The sequence below is a fragment of the Echinococcus granulosus genome, assembly GCF_000524195.1.
Source record: "Echinococcus granulosus chromosome Unknown EG_S00031, whole genome shotgun sequence".
Lineage (NCBI taxonomy): Eukaryota > Metazoa > Platyhelminthes > Cestoda > Cyclophyllidea > Taeniidae > Echinococcus > Echinococcus granulosus.
Window position 1 is genome coordinate 237301 of NW_020170411.1, and position 22165 is coordinate 259465.

At 38.6% G+C, this 22165-nt stretch overlaps 2 protein-coding genes across 2 annotated transcripts; both read right to left on the reverse strand. All coding sequences in view use genetic code 11, as the record gives it.

The window, feature by feature from the left end:
- Positions 1-3268: 3268 nt before the first annotated feature.
- Positions 3269-10681, reverse strand: EGR_04739 (Calbindin; the record flags this gene model as incomplete). The annotated part of the gene is made up of 7 exons (XM_024493988.1): positions 3269-3302; positions 4753-4874; positions 4955-5026; positions 7129-7215; positions 9227-9307; positions 10052-10128; positions 10552-10681. 7 exons carry the CDS (start codon positions 10679-10681, stop codon positions 3269-3271), a joined length of 603 nt encoding a protein of 200 aa, XP_024351553.1.
- Positions 10682-11634: 953 nt separating this feature from the next.
- EGR_04740 (hypothetical protein) lies at positions 11635-20884 on the reverse strand (the record flags this gene model as incomplete). Its single annotated transcript, XM_024493989.1, has 11 exons — positions 11635-11741; positions 13124-13230; positions 14078-14109; positions 15744-15831; positions 16635-16782; positions 17897-18041; positions 20061-20104; positions 20199-20239; positions 20356-20452; positions 20505-20659; positions 20730-20884. 11 exons carry the CDS (start codon positions 20882-20884, stop codon positions 11635-11637), a joined length of 1119 nt encoding a protein of 372 aa, XP_024351554.1.
- Between the last annotated feature and the right edge of the window lie 1281 nt (positions 20885-22165).

The window sequence follows — 22165 nt, forward strand, 5'->3', positions numbered from 1 at the left end:
GTCACCTAAACTGCATCTTTAAATGACCACGTATTGTGGTAATAGATGCAGAATTTGTCATATTATGAAACAGAAAAAGCGACCTTTTTATGAGGCTTATTAATTAGCCAAAATAGTCGAAGTGCTAATGTTTTCAACAATTTCGTGAACAAAATATCAACAACACTTTTTGCCTTTTATACTTCAAAACAACGTTTTCAACCAAAATGTCTGGACCACTTAGGGTAGTTGTGGGAAAATTTAGCAGAGTTTAGGTTAGCTCTCCAAAGAGCTTCCGTTCTGACCGTTAAGCAATGTCGATAACTGCTACTAATCTTCAGAATGAAATGTTCCGTCTCACTCGATTTACAGATAAAATAGTTACTAGAGGAAATAGTTGGGATTTTTAACTGGAGGTAGTCCGCCTAGTAATTTTTTAGTACTTAAATATTAAGAAAGTTATCTAAACAAGTTATTTGTTGGTAACCGAGTTCCATGTCATCCTAAGAAGCCAATTTATTTTTGTCCCAACCATTTGAGAAAATGTAATTACTTGTTCATTAAGTGTTTGTAATCTGTTACACATTTCTAAATATTCCCTGAGACAGCTACTACAAGAACAAATTAAAAATTTGTAATTTTTTGAATAAAGTTACAACGGAAATACATGTGCATTACACTTTGTCTTTCAAGTTTCTCATAGATGCCAGGAATGAAACAAAATTAATGCAGAGTATCTGTTTTAATTGTTATCAGCCGAGGAGTTGGCCACAGCGTTCACTCCGATGTATCTCCCAGGCCTGGGCGCACAGACAACTCTGTTTGGCCATTCAGAAGTAAGGTGTGACACTCGAAACTTCTGCCTACCACCTTCGTACGTGGCGTTTTGCTAAGGATTGAGATTTAAGAATGATTTAATGAAACCACCTTCAGCCTTAGCTACAGCTCCCCTGTGACTTTTGAAGCGGTCATGTGGTTCCCGTTTATGTTTGTCATAAACGGCCCAATGGTAGCACGTTATGATTTCCTATCATAGTAATGTGCACCTATGTTTTGCCTCGTAAATGGTGTCCCAAAGGACTTAAAGGATAGAAGCTAAGGTAAATGAACCTGTTAGAGGCGAGCAGATCGCAGCTCTTTCGGTCAATGGATTGGAACGAATTGGTGCTTGTCCCATTGTTATTGCTTACCTGTCGAACGTATGATAGAGTGTGTCGTTTTGGCCTATTGAATCTTTTGAGCATAGCGAATTCTGGAGATCATCCCAGTGTTTTTACTTGTTTTTAAAATCCCATATCCACGTAGGTTTCCATCTTACTTCCCTACAAACGCCGCATTTTGGGATACATAATAGCCTTCAAAGCAAGATTACGCATTTCTTCAAGTTGTGCCGCTTGGTGCATATGGTTATGGTAAAACAGTGATGAAGCCTTTCCAGGTGAGCCGATGTTTCGAAGTCAGCGTCTGTAGGTTGGTGCAAAATTGCTTTTAGCATAAAAACTCTTGTGATTTTAGTTTTTTGCCCTATCTAACCCAAAGTATTTTTGGCTCCCTCAAATAAATAAATTGTAGAGTTGCAATTCATTGAAAAAATAGATTTGCAAATTCAAGTGTCTAAATCCTCGTGGGAGCCAAACGGTGTCACCGTTCACTCATGATTGTAACGGGTGGTCTTATTTAATTGGCCTGCAAAGTGAGGAAGTTGGATCCTATGCAAAATCAGTAGTCCCCATGTGGCAGGATCGTTGATTTAAAACATGGATTTTAGAAGCAAAGCAGAACGTGGCATATTTTGGGCAACACTACCTCTGGATTTAGGTAATATAGTTTCTGTTCTGTGAAGCTCATGGTGTGGTACTAGCTTATAGGTAGAATGCGCACCCCGTCTTGGAGCTCAAATCCTTTTTGCAAAAAAGAACATGATTCTCACACAGGGATTTGCGTTATGCTCCACTAACCTGGCAATCGAAAAAGTAGGAAGGTGAATGACTTTCGGTTCTTTTACTGTGCTTGTCAGTTAACAAATTGTTTTATTAACTGCTGTTGCATCTTATATCATCGAAATAGTCTAACAAGGGATTGCCTTGTTTTTTCCGTATTGTTACTCACCCTGCCATTAACAAGAGAGGTTAGCTTAATGGACCTGGCAGTCAAAACTAACTTTTTTGCCATCACATGAATAAAAATATTCGTCAGTGCTTCACAGTAAGGCACTAAAGCATCAAGGAAAGCTTTTGCCCTCTATTTTAAAAACCACATTCTTTAAAGTGGAAAATTCCGAGTTTTGCCTGTAAAAATTATAACGTGAATGCAAAGAAGTGGACGCATGTCGCAAAGCCCAGCTTTGAGAGACCTATCCATCTGACCACTTTCATTCGAATCGCACCTGTAAGATGCCATTCAGTTTAGTTCGGTTTATGCTCCAGTCGGTTCTGGTGTATATACCAAGTAATGCTGTTATTGCTTTTTTATGGCTCCTCTATCTACATCCAAGGTTAGCGGCTTTCATAAAAGCATGTATCCATTACTTCACTCTGGCATAGTACCTCTTTGGTTAAGGTGACACCTTATTTGAGCCCGCAACGGCGCGTTGCCGAAGCAAGTTTAACTCCGTTCCGCAGAAAAACTTTATATGGTTTCCCTCTGAATAAGTATTTTGAAACACCTGTTGACAGTTTATAAAGTATATTGTATCATGCTTAAATATTTCCCGAAAAAATTTACCGTTCTCATCCTACCGGCGTGAACTTGTATCCGCCTGCTCTTTGCCAGGCAGTCATGCATACCTAAATTTTATTCATTCATCAACACGCAGTCCCTACTTGCCAGAGGAAAAAAAATTATTTCCAATGTTATCTAATCCACTTGTAAAATAAGTATAATTGCCATTGTAAGTCTGAACCACTTTCCCAACTTTCTTTATTAGTTTTTCGGTGGAGCAAAACTTTTTTCGGATTAGTCGAATGAAATAAATGTCGGTTCTCCATTTTGTGGCGCACTCTAAAAGGTGAATTGTAATGAAAAGGCAGTTATAACTACTGTAGTACCGAGCTGATAAAACCATCGGCAGTGCTATGATTCTGATCATTGATGCAATTCCTACCGCTGATTACCGGCACTTTGGCGTCATAGCACGTGTACGCAAAGTTGATACTTGCACAACGGTGCCACGACGATGACTATGTGGAATGCGCCTGGGAGTTTTATAAACACTTCAGTGAGGGAAAAGTGACCTATGTAGTAGGGTGCCATAAATGTATGGGCTTTTGCAAACTATGGTACGTATACTTCACAGAGCTGCTAAGTGACATCCGATGATGAACCTGCAAAAGAAGCAAGTTAAGGTCAGACATTTAGGGTTGGGTAAAGCTTCTTTTGTCATCCACAGGGCCGCAGGCGTTCGGTGACCACTCATTCAATTTGGTAGGAAATCACTTTGTCAGGCAGCTTGAGTCCGCTGTGCTAAAAGTTGCAGAATTTACCGTAAATTGATGCACACGATAACATGCTGTTGGAGTACATTACCATTTAGGATAAGCTTCACGGCCAAAGTGAAATATAAAAGGCGTGAAGCGCTTTTAAGGTTTGATTACATTCAAACTCACTTACGTATTTTAAATTTGGCTAGGTACTAAATACATGCAAAGTATAAGTACTCACTAAATACAATTCTAGTCCCTTTTTTAGAAAGTTAACCAATATAACCATCTTTAAACTATGTATTTAACTTAAAAATGGCATATTATTCATTTGAAAAATCAAGCTTTGTTACTAAAAATGTCTTGATGAAACATGCGTGGTTTAATTTCAAACATCACTACCGTGATCCCCTTGCCGAGAGGTGAAGGTATTACCGTATAACTTAGAATTTTCATTCAAATTTGCATCTGTTCCAGGGGTATTATTATCAGTAAAATCACCTCGTAAACAAATCATGTATGATACTGTGCGATATCTTCACACCGATTAGATACATACAAACGCCTGATTTTCCTTGAAAAGGCCCAGCTTTATATCTCTGATATTCATGTTTCGGCGTTTTAATTGGCGTATGCCCAGAACATTACCATTCCCTCGTTTTTTGCCATTTGTTAATATAGTATCTTGTCATCTGACAGAACAAGGGTAATTTCTCAACTGTCTTATTTAACCGTAAAGCTTTACTGCGATCTGCTATCGCCCTTAAAACCCATTCTAAACATCAAGCATTATTACTGTTCGGCAAAACTTTCCTGCCAATAACCTAATATATTAATAAACGCTAACAAACTTCATTATTTTAGCCGGAATTTTTGCATAGGGTAAGTTGGGCTGCATACGCCATTTAAATTGCGCACATTTCTGTAAGCGCCTCTTCGTCTTACTTGACTAGCCACCCGTCCTATGAGCAGTTAAGCTCATTTCAATTTATCTGGTACACCTTAGCGCAAAATGGGAAAAGGTAAGACATTACAAAAGCCACTTTGATAAATTTAGATATATTTGATTATAGATGGCTAAATACTTTAATCAGATAGGTTAACATATTCATTTGAATGATGGCCGCCCATTTTAAGACGTCTACCGTCTCAATAATAAAGCAGCATTGCAATTTATACCAGAAGATAAGCATGATAATGCAGGGCGGCATAGATTAGGAAATTTGATCCATGTAAGGACTGAAGAGACAAAAGTGAATTAAAGCTTTGTGACAACATGGTCCACAACGAAGAAAAATAGCAAAAATTTAGGTCTGTTTGCAGACGTATGTAGTTAGTCAGTACACAGGCTCACATCGACCGAGAGTGGAGAAGCAGAAGTTTGAGTTCGGATTTGCTTATTTTCCCATCCGAATTTTCATCCCATTGTTTCAGCAGGATATCTTTAAATTCATCAAGTTCTTTTGTGTCATAATTCTATAAAGATCGATTAATAAAAACTCAGTTATAGTATATTATTCGGCTTAATTTAGCCAACTGGGCGATTTCACACCCACCTTTTTGGCACTATCCAAGAGATCTTTTACGAGCCCTTCAAATTCCTCATTCTCAATGACGCCACTGTGATCCTGAAGGAGAAAACGCTTTATCTATTGTAAGCCCTTAAATTAACAAAATTTACACATTTAACTAGAGTAGAATTAGATTCTATTGCTCGTTTTCTGAGTCACTGAGCTCTAACAGTCGGCTTTCCACTATAGTAGGCCATCAAAATTCAGTCGGCTTCTAGTTCTCAGTAATGACCGAAAGCGGGAGGTTTTTTAGTGCACTTTACCTTACATTGTTCTTAGTGAAGCAAAATTGTGCGTCTTTTGGAAAATTCTCATGCATACTTATCTTCATCTAGTGCTAATTGCAGTAACGTATTTCGGTCGTAAAAGCGTGCATACTTTTGCCATAGAATGTAGTCTACCGGTACGTGGTTCATGCTTAATGCTCAACCCATTTGTCTGCCAAATCCCACTCGCAGACACTTTAAAACAACCGTAAATAACTTCCGATCTGCGATCCCTTGATGTCCTGAGAACTTAACCTCGTCAACTGTGTCTTACTGCCGAATTGCCTCAATCCATCGTTTACAATCCAAGCAATTTGAGTTGGTAAACTTGGCCCTCATTTTTCAAAAACTAAGATCTTAATGAAGATCATATACGATATTTTGTAAAAAGATTAATAACTGCAGTTAACATCAAACCCCAAAAGTCACTTTGAAGTACTTTTAATTTTGGTCAGAGACACTTTAAAAGAGAAACTATTATAGGAATGCGCTTTGGATGAATCAACGTTTTGAATGTATGCTAAAGAGCTAGTGGGTACGTATAAGAGTGAGGAGTGGGTCCAGTCTCATCATTTTGCACCGGTGACGTCGTGGAGGGAAATCGTGCAATGTGGTTCCGGACTAATGCTCCAAACGATGTGCAGATGGACGTTATAATTATGGATTAGTACGATGGTTAATGCTCATACTATTCCAAGATAGTTGTTTTCTATCAAACTTTTTGTGCTACAGCAGTATATTTTTACTGCCGTTGCGTTTCTTGTGCGTAAAAGTTGGGTTCTTAGTACAGGTTTTAATCCAAACCTCGCAGGCATTCACTCCAGTCAACTTTTCAACACGCAGATGAGTTTATTCCAAGGAATTTGTTGCAAGCTAAATATCTCACCTGGTCGTAAAAGTCAAATATCCGATCAAGTTCAGCTTCCGAAATTTCCTGTAGTTACAATATTTAGTTCCAAATAGATCGCCTACCTTTAGCGTGGTGTTAGCCAAAATGTTGTTCTTTGTTGGAAGCAGCCTTAAGGTTTCAGTTCGTTAAATGTACCAGCTTTTTTCACTCACTTTGACATTTCGCAAATCTGCAGTTGTCCATCGGAATTCACATCGAAGAATTTCAGCTTTATAAATACAACACATTTGATCGCGTAAGAGTTCAGCCGCCTTTTCATTTCGGATAAAACGTTTGCTTTTGCATAGCCAAAAACAGACTCCTCAGAGAAATCACTAAGATCCGCGACAATTTTAGATTTTCAACTAAGTTCATTAAGTTATTAGGCAAGACAGTTTTCAAATTGCTACTTTCACTAGGCTAATGAAGATTAACAGGAAATGAAAAAATCAGCGTTCAGGATTTTTGTGTAGCCTTAGTGTCCATTGCTCTCCTTCCCTTCATCTGTAAACAGCGGTGCAGAGCGCACGCAAGCACAGCGCATTTGCCTACAGTATCTGCGTACAAATCAGTGTTTAGCTTGCTTGCCTCTCCGGCGGTGGCTACACTATGGAGTTTTAAAGATGACTGAGAAATATGCCAGGCATGCTAACATGTAACACAATGGGTCACTAATTCCACTCGTCTTAAGTAGTTAGACTTTTGTCCTTTGGCTACGTTGGTAAGTAGGCAAGTTTAAACATTGTCTAACCGCTTTGAGAGAAGTGGCAAGAAGAGATGCATAAGAACACCCCACACTCACAATGAGAGAGGCAAACTCTTCAATCTTTTCATGGGTTACAGGTACAGTTGACTTGGAAAGAAGTTTACTTAGGAAAGTCTACGACAGACACTTAATTTAAAGTCGACTTTTTTACCTGCAGTTCTTTTCTATCCAAAATACCGTTTCCATCAGTGTCAAATTCCCGCCAGACCTAAAATCCTTTTTTCAGTGTATCGCTTACCTTCATAAAGTCAAAACTCGACTGAATGTTGGAAAGCTTACGGAAAACAAGGAGGAAGCGCTCTTCTTCATTAAGTAAATGTGAAATCTAAAATGAAGAAAAATCTTAAATGCATGTTTTGCATTCAGGTTGAGCTCTCGCTCCGATAACATTTGACAGTTACAGTTCCTACAATCTCAATTCCTGCAAACCGATTGTAGATAATGTGCTGGATATGTTTGAACGCCTACATTCTTCATCGCAAATTAGCATATTTCACTTTAATCCAATTTTATTGCAGAAATCGTGATATTTTACGTTCATTCTCCTGTTCGTGAGAGTGAAAAGCATTTGTAAAACATTGGAGATTCCTGCTGCAGGCAAACATGGATGAGCGAGTACAAAAGGATAAAACAATTGCTGTGACGCGATTCGTGTCCAGGCCCGAGTGCTTTGCTTCCTGCCGGTTGCCAGTCAACGGAATAATCCAAGAGCCCATCCTTTTCAAAGCCCATTGACAGTCAGGTTATTCATCATTTCATCTCTAGTTGTGGACTGTATTGTACTTTAACAGACCCCAAAATTAGAATTGAACTTTTGATATAAAAAAGTAATTCTTAAAATAGACATTCGTATGCTACGGAATCTTGGGGATTTTTCACTGTAGTTCCCTTCTAAACAGTGACGCATCTCCACCGGTTCGCTCAAGACGTTTCCCGCTTAAGTCTCAAGAAAAAGTTGACAGTCATAATCCGATTATTTTTCTGTTCAAACATGGGACTAAGTTCCTCCACTTTCATTTCTACTCCTTATTTAATTTACCGACTTTTATTTATACTTTCGTAATATTTTGATCCCCAGGTCAAAATACTTGGCACACTAGTATCAGCAGATGACAAATGGCGATGTATCAAATCACTCATCTGCCACTCAATACATTGTTCTCATTTGCCTCCTGCTAAATACATCAGAATTTTTCAACTGATAAGTATTTTTAATGGCAATTTTAACATTTAGGGTACAGCCTTGCTCACCAGTTCTGGTTCACTGCATTCTCCTTGATATGCTTCTCGTCCAAATTACTTGCTAGTAGGCCTTTCAGAGGAGGACTTATGGCTGTAGTATCTTATATCACTGCCCTTTAGTGTGATAAATATGTCTTCCATTTATCACTAAGTCATGCAGTAATGGCTTATAAATGCATTTTGTGGTAAGCAAATCCCTAAATGCTTGATGAGAGTATGTTTGACTATTTTACTGTGACATATTCATCTCGTGGAATGACTTAGCATCCACAGGTTATTATTCTCGTATCCATGAACGAGCTCCAATCCATTAAGGAGGGTATTTGAAAGGCACCTTACCGATGCAAGTATTTAGTTCAATAAGCTGACAGTTCTGGTTAAGTTGTCCAGCATAATTTATCACAAAATTGGTTACAATATTACGCAAGGATAGGGTCTATACTTTATCAGTACAGAATAAAATTCAAGTATTGAGGTGGAAGCAAATCAAAGGCAGGTTTTTAAACACTGTGTACAATTGAAACCAGTGTGATTAAATGCTATTAATAATGGACTATGTCAATGATGACCGCATGAGTAGGCCTGTAGAGGTTTGGTTGCTTAATCAAGAAATGATGCATAATTTTTTTCATTTTCTACCTTAAATAAAGTCTTGTGCTCCGTTAGGGTGATCGTGTTCATCACTTCGGGTCTCTTTCCCCTAGGCATACTGTTTTTCGTGATCGTTTCAGCTTCTCTTTTATTATAAAACACCCGTCATTCACTTGCGTCCTAATTCTCCGCATTTTGCGCGACAAAGTTACAAATAACCATTCTGTCACATTATGCCACCAGCAATTTATTTGTTACGGTGTGTGACCTAGTCACAAGTATTTTGCCACGATTATTAACACACAGCATTAGGAAGAATGTTGGCTTTGCTTACTTCTAGTTTAAATCTCATTTCAGAGCCATTAGTCAAAAGTGTTAAAGTGTAAATATTTGCTTACAAATGTGGAACCTTCAGTTTCTCATATTATCCGTATCACGTGAAGAACTGATAATGCTTTCAAAGGTATTTTAAAGTGACAGTCTACGGATGTAGCCGAACTTACCTCGTCAATGCCTATTTGATAGGGCAAACCCGGGTTTATCGCTGCGGTAATCAGATCAGGGAGCAAGGTTCTGCCATAATTCTAAACAGAAAGATTGTACAGCTCGTTAATATTAGCAAATTAGAGTCGTGAATGCAACCAGTCCTATCAAAACAATTCCATAACTCCACAGAAAGTATACGATGAATTAAACTTTCAATAGTGGGACGGCAAGTCTTTTTCAACTGCTCATTTTATATAATCTAGTTTGCTCTTCTATTTTAAGGCAAAATGTGGATCTTACCCTCCCTACCTGATTTTTAAGTGTATATGTATTTCTGGTGCTTTCGTTTTTCTTAAAAATATTATTTTAGAAGCATAAACCTGTACTTCCTTTCCCCCTGCAATATTAGAAAAACAAAACATTATTACAAGGTTTATTTTCAATGTGCAGAACTGGAAGTTTAGTATTTATTGGAAAACATGTAAGCCTCTATTTCACTATTTCAGCGAAAATCGGACGGCAACTCACTTCGGCAGAGGGATGCAGGAGCCGGTTGCATTACACAAAAAAACTCACTTTTCGTGCCTAAATAAAAGTGTGTACGGGTCAAAGATTTTTTATCCCATTCTTTCTATTCAGCGCCTTGGAGCAATTACCCCTACCGCAAAGGAGGTTAAAGTGTGACAGTTTAACAACAGCTAACCGTTTTGAAAATGATTTTGTAAGTAAAAATTTTACTACGCATCTTGGTGATGCACACGACTACCAATAACACTTGTCAGGTGGAGTCCTGCTACCATGTGATAAGCATCAACAAACTCGGGGGAAGTGGGAATGCTTACTGGAAACACAGTTTTGAGAATTTCCCCGAGAATGCGTACGAAAAGTTCATATTCTTCCGCAAGGAGAACGCCGTCATCTTTAATCAGACAAAAGTTGAAAAATGAGCAAACCGCTAAATCTAACTGAGATGACTAACCACTTCTCAATTAGTAAATTCTATGAGCAGGGTAGGACTTGTGCAGGCACAAAATTATTCCAAATTCCTCGATTTCTTAAATCACTATTTATGTGCAAATCAAACCTGTAATATTCCAATAAATCATTTGACTTTCAAAGCACTTTAGTTATTTGCTCTGTTGTAAGAGCATTTACATGTTAAAAATTATTCTGTTATTCATTAAGAAATTTCAAAATCTTTATGGAATCTCTAAAGAAACGGCTTGGTAAATTGCTAATGGGAGATCCGGTGGATGTGAAAAGTACGAATCAAAGGGGTATAAGCTCTGAAAATGTTTTTGATGGAAAAATGTTAAATTAACGCATACGGTCGGTGACATACGGTCAATGTCAAAGAAGTCCCAAACTGCAAGAAGGTCGTTGGCCGTAAGGTAGACAGACTTCCCGCTGACGGGTTCAAGTAATTTTTCCAGCGTTTTCACGAGGGCTTCTTTTGGCATTTCCTGTGTCATTGTTACTTTGGGTGATGGTGAAACAATGTGAGCTAAGTAGGCTGTACCTATTGTCTACCTATATCAGATGTCGACTTTTTAAAGCGGGCTCCTGGACCAGCAAAGTATGATTTAATTGGCTCCTGAGCAAATCCCTAATTGGTGGATTATCGAGCATTCGATGGTTGGCAGTTTTACAAGGCAGGAGACTGGATATCCTGTAGACAATAACAAATCTTTAAGTTTTTATTTGAAGGTGAACCCAGTTACTCAAATAGACATCAGTTGGAGAAGCTTCACCGTGCTTAGCTATAAACTAAAACCAAATACTTAAGGTTTAAATCTTGATCTCGCTCAAACTTATAGATGGCCACATACTTCTCAATCCCCAATTGTAATATTGAAAAACTTAATATTTTCGCTGTTCATGATACTTTGGTTAATTTTTTGTCTCTTCATTCTCCTTTTGCGGCCACTTCTGCTGGACGCCACAACCTCAGGGCTGCGGTAGTAGCACCCTAGCCCCTCTGTACGTCGGCAGCACATTTTCTGTCCTAGTATTTTGCTTGTTTTACAACAAGAAAGACCAAGGAAGCTTAAGAGTTTTCAATTTGCTACCCTTTATTTCATCTTGATTGTTTTGTGACCATCCATTAAGGGACGATTTTAGTGAACAAATTCAATATTGTCTAAAAATTCATCTTTAAATTCCTCTGTTTTACCCGTAGCTTTCACTGTTTCTGAAATAGTTTTTAAATAAATGGAAATGGGCACTCCTCTAAAGGCGTGATGTCTTGCATTTATTGTGCATGAATTTGACAAAAGATCTAAGTCAGACTTTACTCCAAACTTAGCCCTAATCAAGCAAATTCGCAAACTCTTCTGCATTGGGACCATGGTCATTATAAATTTAATGATTTTCCTTTATTCTATGGGACTTACTATTACCATTTTTTACATAACTAGATAAAGAACTATAATATTACGTGTACACTGTACGGTGGTTTATTAGTGACTTGGCTCCTCATTTCTTTCTTTGATAGTGTCTGAAATAGACAATTGCTCAGAGTGTTTATTTCTACTTAATAAATCAAAAAATAGGAATAAACAACTCAAAATCCCGAAAAAGAGGGGAACTCCTGCTTTTTGAACAAACACTTGTGTTTAGGTGTGGAGCTCCGGGACTTCCCTGAAGACGAAAGAAGGCATAGTACTCAGGCAGAATATATGTTAGACATACAGAAGGAAGTGGGGTCACTGGCATGGTGCATAGGCCAGCTCACCTGTAGAAGACACAGTGGCGGAGACCCCAATTGGCCCTTTACCAAAACCGAGAGTTAAGCAACCAATGTATTAAATAGACCCTCTCATCTTTCGAGCGTAGTCCCCGTCGCTCCCCTTAGTCAAACTTCGGTGGCAGTTTTCGTAACGTAGTCGGTGCTGTAAGGGAATACTCACCAACAGACCCTGACAGTCATCGAATTCCCATACAAATGAGGTGGCATTTAGTCGTAACTTCACTGATTCCTCAAGGCAATTCTACCGGATCGGGAGTTACCTCCCGTCTGAAAACTGGAATCGTGCACTTTACTCGAGTCCATGGCTAGTAGTGAAACACTAATTTAAGAGCGGAGTCATATAACGAATGACAGGGACTAACATAGTTTCATGAGAATGGACTTTTGCTTCTATTTTCGCCTTAACCCATTGTTCTCACTTCAGAGATGTCTAGTCATATCTGTCTGATTTCTATCCTGCTAGTCAAGAAGTGGAGGAGGTGTCACGAGTTCACACATTCGATTTCTCCATACAGGAACAGTAAGCAGCTACGTAGCGAAACTTTTCCAAATATTTTACGATAAGAGTCTCTTTCGTTGTTAATAGCTTTTTTTGTCGAACACAGAAATGGAGTAGTGGCTGAAGGTGGGCGTCATTTGCAACCCACCTCTTATGGGTCGTCACAAATTCGCCTATTCGCAGCAGTATGTACTTCTTCCACCCAGTTAAAATATATGAACTAAAGGTCAAAATCAGGATGGATGTCTGATAAAATCGGGTTTGTTTTTAGCTGCTACCAAAGTAGCTCCTCGGAACTTTCCTAAAAACGAAAGAAAACAATACTTGGGCAGAATAAATATATATGTGTTCAACGTGTGAAAGGGATTGGGGCTACTGGCATGGTCCGAAGGCCAGCCCACCCGGCGAAGGTACGATGACAGAGACATAAAGTAACCCCTTTATCAAAACCGAAAGTTTAGTAACCAACATACGTTAAAGACATACTTTTATAAATAGAACTATACTGAAAATGAGTAAAAATAAAGAGGGGAACTTTGCTAGTGGTGGCTACCTCTTGTCAGCAAGTTCGCGTTTTTTTTGGCTGACTGCATATTCACGTCTGCTACAACTGTCTGGAATCAAAGTTGCGTGCTCGTAAACCTCGATTCTACAGCTCCTCATTACCTTTTATTTGACATTTCACTTGACCAAGAGAATTTACGATTTTTCTCCGGCGCGTAGGTGTTTCCGTAGTATGTTTAGTACCAGGATATTCCAGCTTCGTTTTGTACCTATTGGAGCAAATTGAAATCAAAAACCCGATTTTGATAAATATGAAATATGTCATAACACTATTATAGCTGTAAGCATCGGCTTAATCACTCTAACTCACGTTCAGGGTCGCTATGTTTACTTTTTGGCATTTTTACCACTCGCTTCATCTATGCAGCCTGATGGATAGGATAGCCTTGCTTCTGAGTTGAAGCAGCTGGTGGTGATCTGATATGTGCTAATGTATGTTCTTTCCTAAATAACTTTACTGGAATTTTTCTTAATGGGTTAATTAGATATTAGCTATTCGATTTTACTAAAACAACTAAAGCAGTGGAAGGAGAAATTGGTAATTTTGAACCATGACCATCAAAAGGCATGAAGATCGCATTCCAACAGCTTCATCACATTCCTTTTTCAGTCGATGCAGAAATACTTTTTATAGTAATTTCATTTGTTAACCTGCATTTGTAGATAAGTGAGCTCCAATGATGATTGACGCAATCGCCTGTGTCGAAGAGAGAAGAATTGTCCATCTCCTTAAGCCGTCTCACGATCGGATGACAACTGTTGCTAATAGTCGCTCCAGAGCCACGCCAACCATAAATACCTCCTGTGACAGTAGAAAAATGCAGTTTGCATTTATTTGTCACTCGTGCTGTATACAATCCTCATTAGCCATTTCATTCGTCTCAGAGAGGAATATTACTGAGTATCATGGGATGATTTTCCCTAATTTGGTAATTCACTAAGCGGGAACGAATGCAGACCACAAGTAAGATCTGCCTTTTGTAGGGAAACCACTTAAAGATTTTCAAATGATTTATGATCGCAGTGCTCCAAATCAACTACCTATTTACTAATTACTCATCCTCGGGTTTCAAATGCAAAAGAAAATTCTAACTGCAAAAGAGAGCAAATTGCGCGTGGCAATATAATTCAAAGCCACATCTATCAATGTGACAGCATAAGTATTCAAAAACAGCAGACTTAAGGCAGACGTCCTTGCAAAAACCATATGTTGTTAAGCAGATGGTGGGTTATACCAACCAAAAAGTCATAAAATAGATTCCTCTCACTCGGATTTGCCATTAAACCCACACCATTACTCATGCTTTTGGTTTCTATTCCAATGTATAGATTGGAGTTAATAAAAGAACTAGTAATCATTTTTTACTTGTGCTGCAGAAAATCTTTTTTAAGCATTCCTGCACATTTTAGCATCACAAGTACTTTGGGAGGTTAAATGGTCCTTTTTCTTGTGTTACTGGCTTTCGGAACCACATAATCCCAGTAAACTAGTTTTGTCTCATTTTACCCTAAATATTTCCGATTAGTGAGCCCAAAAGAAAGGTAGTAGAATTTAAAGCATGCTAGTTCGTCAACAGACCCCAGGGGTGGAGGTCTCGCCCTTGGCCTCACCAGATTAAGTGCTAGCATTATTTTTTGCTGCTGAAAATATGCCCAAATTATTGTAAAAGCTGATTATTCATGACGTGAGAATATTACCCTCCAACTTCTACATCGTTTTAATAGTCACATCAGTGGCAACACTACACATTACCCCTAAGTTTCCGTTTCTCTTCAAGCAATAGTGTACTCTACCTATTTAGGTAGACTCTTTAGAGAACAGAAGAAGTTCCTTTTAGCAATTTATCTAGATGCACTTTAATAAGTACTGCGACTTAAGGTGTATTTTTAAGGAAAAACAGATCATCGAAAATTTGCCAGTAGACGTAGTTCAAGGCCCGGGCCAGGTAAACAGCATCGACAGTAGGTTTTGTTCATCTTGAATGCTCTGAGTGCATAGTGATTGGGCACTGTGATGGTAAGAGTCATCTCATGGATTCGAATAATTTATTAAAACAACCAATGCAAGTGCTCTCATAGTTTCTGTTTGGAAAACAGCGCCATATTTTCTAAAAAATTCCCTTCTGACAGAATGCCAGTTTCATACATTCTTTGAAGAGCAGGCGTTTGAAGATATTTAGATCAAAGCTGCTTGTAAATCTTGTAATTAATTGCGGTCATGTAGTGCTAACTGCTTTTTAGTGATTATTTATACGGAAAAATCAAACTATTGAGCCTAGTTGTTTTAATGGATCACCATCTTTCTATTCAGGCTGTTTGATCATCACTTTTTACTGCAAATGAATCCTGCTGTTGTTTCGATGTCCCCTCGCTTGATGAGGGATAACTTTGAGCAGTCAGCATTTGCAATGTCATATATTCGTTGGGGTAGCCAACAGGCCAGGCTATTTATCTCCGTAAGCTCCACCTCTAGTCTGCTAAGTGAGCCATGGTCCTGGAGTCCTTTGCGAACATGCGTGTTCTCGCAAGTCAGTGGAAATGAAGGAATTTTCCGTGCTAATTGACTGTTCGTTCATGAGTTGCAAGCCCACTGGACTTAAGTCAATGTCTTTTTCTATTGTTATAGCATACACATAGACGCGTATTCAAGTACTTCTTCCTTTGTCAAAATCCAATTTAAATGAAAGATGGGAAATAACCATTCACTTCCCAATCCTCAAACTTTGTGCTTTAAAGCTTCTAAGTATAATAGTCCTCTTTTTGTGCTTCGATAATTCAAGTGAAAATAAACGTTCATTTCTACAATTAACCTTTTTATGAGCTAAAAGTATTTTTTTCTAATTAGTTCTCATATATTCCTGATTAACACCTGCTACAACAAATGCGATTCGGAAGGGCATTCAGTACTAGGATTGCGTCCCATTAGGCATTTCTGAGGATAGAGACATCATCGTAAGTCTTCTGCTGCACCTGGTCTTCATTCAAACGTTGTCACTCTTAAAAGGCATACCTAAAGGGGCGATGCACATGCAAATGTAAAGGAATGCCTCCTGTTACTGAGCTGTGGGAGTTCTTTCAAGAGGAAAGCTAGAAGGTAATGGACACCTAATCACCGGCACCACCTTCTTAGGACATCATCAGACAGACTGGAAGGCCCTGGAGTCGTAGTCACTACATTGCTGACGCAGAAGCGTAAAGCAGACCTTCAGTGCGCTCACCACAAAAACATTTGGTCAGACAGAAAGTGAGGCCGTGACCATCATAGATGTCCACATATGTTGGCAGGACTGCAGAAACACGAAATGCTAATACCTTAACAACACTTTGTTCCTTAAGTGGGTAGATTCAGACTCATAAGCCTCGAATACATATAAAGAGCTGCACAAAAAATCAAGGAAGCATGTATAAATATCTTATTATTTATGTTATTATGCAATTGAGTCAGTTTCACCTGAAGGTCAGTTTAACAAGAATTTCAGGCCTTAAACATACAAGGTGTAAAACTTGTTGTCGGCCTTTGTATCTATTACACCATCCTTACTGTACTATTTCAAACCGTTTGAAAGGTTTATTTGTAGTAAAAATACGTTAATATTTGTAATGACAGCCAAACTTTGATGGCTCGGGCAAACGATTTGAAATTGAATCTTTGATGAAATGGTTTTCCATAAGTTTTATGCAAAAATTTCGTTTCTCCGGTACTGCCATCGATGGTTTAAAACTTCCAACGGGCATGCAAGGAAGTACTGCGAACGGCATTGCTTCGTTTGTAATAAATTGGAGAAACTAAAATTTGCCCACCAAATTTTCCTTAACTCAGGTAACACTTGCTAAATTTGTTTGCTACGCAGTCAGAGTCTTGCCAAAATTATCTTACAAACGATGCGAATTATGCGCAAAAAGGTAGGCTTTTTAAAGTAGAAAACTTCGTTCTCCACAGCGCAGTGTCAATACAGGTGTGGCAGTACTGATATACACCAATAACGTCGTGTGAAAAAGTGCCAGTCATTATTTCAAACAAATTTTTTTTCCTAAAGGGTTCTTATTAAAATAGGTTTTATGGGCTTCGTTCTGCAAAAAACGCATTAACATTGCAATGTGCTGTGAGTGGAGCCACTGAAATTGAATAAACATCTGAAGTGTCCGCATTACTTTCAGCCTTATGCAAGGTGCTTTAAAACAAGCCCCATCGAAATGTTCTCCAGTTGGCAAGTTTTTTACTGTTTTGAAAGCCTTCAAGTGCTCCTGTTGCCTTTACCACTAACATGGATTGTGGAAATTTCGGCCACCACTTTCTGCTGAACGTTCGTTTTCATGCAAGTGAAATCTGATTTCGATGATTTCATATGCCTACTATTATACGATGGTGGTTTATCCCTCGGGATTGGTGAGACGCCACTTTTGTACTTTGAATTAGCTTTCTTGTACCTCGCTGAATGAGCTAGCCTTCGGGCCATGCCAGTAGCCCTTAGACACCTTCCCTGTGTTTAATATATACATTCTGCCCGAGTATTGCGTCTTCTTTCGCCTTCTTTCGCTACACCTACACCCATACTTTTAATGTAATACCTAAGGAAAGCGTCCACCTCTCACCTTTCTCTGAAAGTGCATTCCTTATCTTGAATTCTGAAGTAAATATGCTTTTAGTGATACCAAGTTTTGAATACTTGATCGCAAGCTATTAAATTAAGCCAGGGTTCCGAACGAATTCAGCGAACTTCAATTACCTCGGTGCTGGCTTACTTTTGCACGGACTTAGGCTAAGATTTGAAAATGAGTTGAGAATTTCGGCCAATCCTACTCCAAATTATCAAAACCGTACAAACATGATGCGGTGGCTGATTTCACGCTTCATTGAAGATTATTTATTCTTACTAATACACCGCTTCAATAGTGAACATGTTCCTGAAAATTTCTTTTTTTTAACAAATGACATAGAGTAACTCCCATATTTAGTTAAGATAGAATGAAAGCCAACTGTAGTGTTGACATCATAGTCATGAGCTGTTCGACCATCATTCTACTTAAAATGTGGCCACTGTCAGTGGTTTTTCTGGCAATGCGCTTATTTTATGTAGGCCTTAATCATTGTGAAACCACATTCTCTGGGATTGTTACCATTCCGCACGCTCAATGCTGCTCCGATTTAACAGACTCCGTCGACCAATCAGCACACGCGTATGCCACAGTCGCTTTGAGGCTTGATCTACCCGAAGGCACCTCATCCTCTTTGACCCTATGCACAGCTGCAGCTGCTAAGATTAATAACAGAAAAGCATCTTTGAAAAAGATACCCCCACTTAACTACAATAACACTGTCGTGGAAACAATAGTTCCTGCTCACGCGTAATATAAATGATATTAGTTACGAAGAATATACCTGCCTTTCTATGTGTTTCACCAAACGCTCCCTATTTTGTTCGAACTGCATATTTTTGCAGGCCAGGAGTCAGACGCTGGCATGCCTTGGTCAAATAAGTGGTGCTTATTTGTCCTGCTACTATCGAAAATTCAGTCATGATGGGCCTCAATTTTGTTGCGATCAGGTTTCACCCCTTTTTCCTGCTTTACAGGATTACACCTTCTAAGTAGTAATGGAAATTGTCTTATTAACATATAGATATATACACACTAGGGATCAAATTATTTGCATGTTGCGTTCTTCCTTATCTAAAAGCAGTGATTTAAAACAAAAGCCATAGACAAATCCACCACCGATATCTTTTAGCCGCTTGGATAATTGGCAATACAGCTGTAAATACTCTTAAAGTGTGGTTTACTGACAGCAGAATAGTGAAATCGCCATGCGAATAAGTGTTTCTCGCAAGGAATTCAAATTATGCATGGAATGCCCTGCTTGAATACATTTTTAAAAATAAAACTTTTCACTTGTCATTAATTTTAAAAATACTATGGTTATGTCTAAATTTTGGTTTCATCATCACACCGCCCAGCTTGAAAAACTGCCGCTTACGGTCCCGTGGTACCAAACCGTGTCCACTGACATTGCGTTTCAACCGCAATATTGTGATTCTGCTAATTATGGAAATTTCATGGTATTCATATTTTATAAATGTATTTAATCTATCACCACATCTTATTTTGTTATTTTACTTTATTATGCATGATGAGAAGACGTAAAGTGAGGATTTTCAGAGCCACTTAAGATAGTGTTAAATAGCTTTTCTTTCAACGAGTTTCTTGCAGATCCAAACTGAAATCTACACAACAGTGAAGTGCTCACATGAATGGATATGGGCAAAAGTGAAGTAAAGTTAGGTGCTTTTTTACACCAGATATTTCAGATTGACGGAAACACGATGCACTCCTTGGGCTGTGTGCGTGATTTGTAAGGATTGTTCTTAATTCTTCTTTGCTGACTGCCAGTTTTCATGATCTACAAAGGTCATTAACGAAATCTCCCCGAGTTGGTCAACACAACGAGATCTTCACCACTGACTGAGCGTCGTATTCCCTCATACATACATACACACATACACACACACACACACACAGACATACACACACAGACAGACATACACACACACACATCCACTGGCATGGCTAAAGAAGTACTTAAATGCCATGAGCTCAGCATAGTTCCATAACTTAATTGCTGCATGAGAGAACTTGGCTCACTTATTCACGCTACTGTGTATAAATGTAATGCAAATTATTCTCTCCACTTACAAGTACACAAGATGGTGCGCTTTCTACGACTGCTGCATTTGGTTGAAGCACCTTTCGATAAGAGCTTGAAATCGTTCCTTGGCCTTTGGGGATACTTTTGTGCTTTGCTGAAGGGTATATGTATTAAGCAAGCACTTCAGTATGGTCTTACAAACACTTGACGCTTATCCAAAGATGCGTTTTAAGATGAGACGCAGACGAATCGCGCCCTAGCGTAAAGAGAATTGATGCTTACATCTGTGATTTGGAACCTGCCAATTGCAACATTACGAGACGTATTTTTGAGAGTGTATGCGTAAGTTTCTTAAAGGACTGCTTCAATCTTAGTGGCACAGCGGTTAATGTTCACCTGTAATTTTGATTTCGCTGCATTGCAACAAAAAGTTGTTTTTACTTAAAATAATAAAGTAAAGCAGGAAATATGGAATTCGCTACACCAATTTGTATCCATGCCGTCATGTACGATCTGGAAACATTTTTACTATACTTGAATAAGCCTTGGAATTAAGTTTTGGGGGGCATTTCTGGCTGAATTTTAAAACTTTAACACAAAACACGCAATTTCTTGTCTCGATCTGCCTTTCACAACCCCAGAATCATTAATTGCACAACGAAGTTAACCTGAGAAGCTTAAGTTAGCACACCCTTTTGAAGATTTTTTGTATTCTTGAGAAGTTTTTTCATGTTGTTTATTTGTCAAATTCTTACATTTTTGTTTCAACGATCTATTCAGCTTTAACGCTGTCACCTGCTATTACAACATAGAAGATGTAAAAATCTCTCTCCTCCTCACATAAATTCTCAAATTCCATTAGATAGCCCACCAGAAATTGTCCATCGTTTCGATGGTCAAAGTTAAAAGTAAGCTTCGACCAAGGTTTGTAAATATCGTTTAATTTCAGATTATTAGGCTTGGATAAGTCTATTCTATTTCGTTTTTTAGACATGCTTCCAATATTGTCAAAATAGTATTAGTGGAAGCTGACAAGTATTTTCAAATCAGTAGGAAAAATAAAACCTCCCAATAAAAATAAAACATAAAGGAAGGACTGCTTTTTCATAACTGGTACTACTAGGGTAACCTCCTCTGTATTTGGACTGCCATGGTGGCAGAAATATATGCCAAAACTCTGGCAGAGTCAGTATTTGTCTTAAATTCATTGAATTATGCATTGTTTTGCCAACCCAGCACAAATGAAATTAAAGCTGTGTGTATACTTCACAACAATTTGGTCTGACATTTGCATAGGCTATTATTCTTGCCATGTCCATTTGAATTGCAACTTGTTTTACCTAAACTAAAGGTGTCACATCTTCATCACCATGAGGTGGTGGTCACACCCATCAAAATCCCGTTTCGCGACAAGCACTCGTTTATCAAAAGCATTCAGGTTTCACATAAGATCATTGTCCTTTCATTTGTGATAAGATTAAATTTAAAGGCTTTTTCATTTCCAACTTAATATTTTGTCGCCCGCTGGAATCACATACAAACATATACATGCTCTCAAGGAAAAAGCTTTTCTGTAAAGCTGCACGAATCATGCCCATTCGTAAGGAAAATTGGCATTTTATTTCGGCATACTTTCCTCTACTGAAAAGTGTTCGCAGACAAAATTCATCCGTCTTAACATTAATTGGGGGAAAAATTCAGCCCCTTTCATTTTACTTTTTTGAGTCTAATTAAGGAAGGATGCTCCGAAGATTCGCTTGTGCTAATACAGGCAGCCTTGGAGGGTGAATATTTTAACGAATTTTTTAGCCCCTGAAAAGTGAATTACTGGAGTATTGCGCTTGATGAAGCAGTATTTTTTTTCTCACGTACACCAATGGTCTACTTTCTTGTTTGTCCGAGAGCGTGACTCTATGTTGCCGTACTTAGTAACCACCTTTCACTTGCCAAATTGCGTGGGAAACCGCAGTAACATGCCTATAATTATCCACAAAACAACGTCTGTTATTCACGCCTGGCCTTCCTGTTCCATGCTTTCGCTACAATTGTGTTCAGTAATGGTTCTATTCCTCTAAATCCCTCTCTCCTTAGCCCTTATGGGACTTTCTAAGAAAAGCGACCGATTTTTAGTCCATTACTCGCTCTGTATTCGCGATATCATGATAATCCTTTGTATTTTAGATTTGTTTTTTCACATTAATTAAGAAAGTTATTCTCACAACTTTCTTCTGTTACATATTTGGCACTTTATCCTCGGTAAATGGTGGTATATTCTACTGAATGTTTAACTCGCGGTTTCGGTAAAGGGACTACCTGGGTTCCCCGCCAATGTACTTTAGCCGGGCGGGCTGGCCTTTGGGCCACGGCGGTAGTCCCAACCCCTTCTATGTGTAAAACATTCCTATTCTGCTCGAGTATTATGTCTTCTTCCGTCCTTAGGGAAGTTACGAAGCGCTACAGAAGTATGATCTGTGCGCCCACTATGCTGAGACTTGACGAAA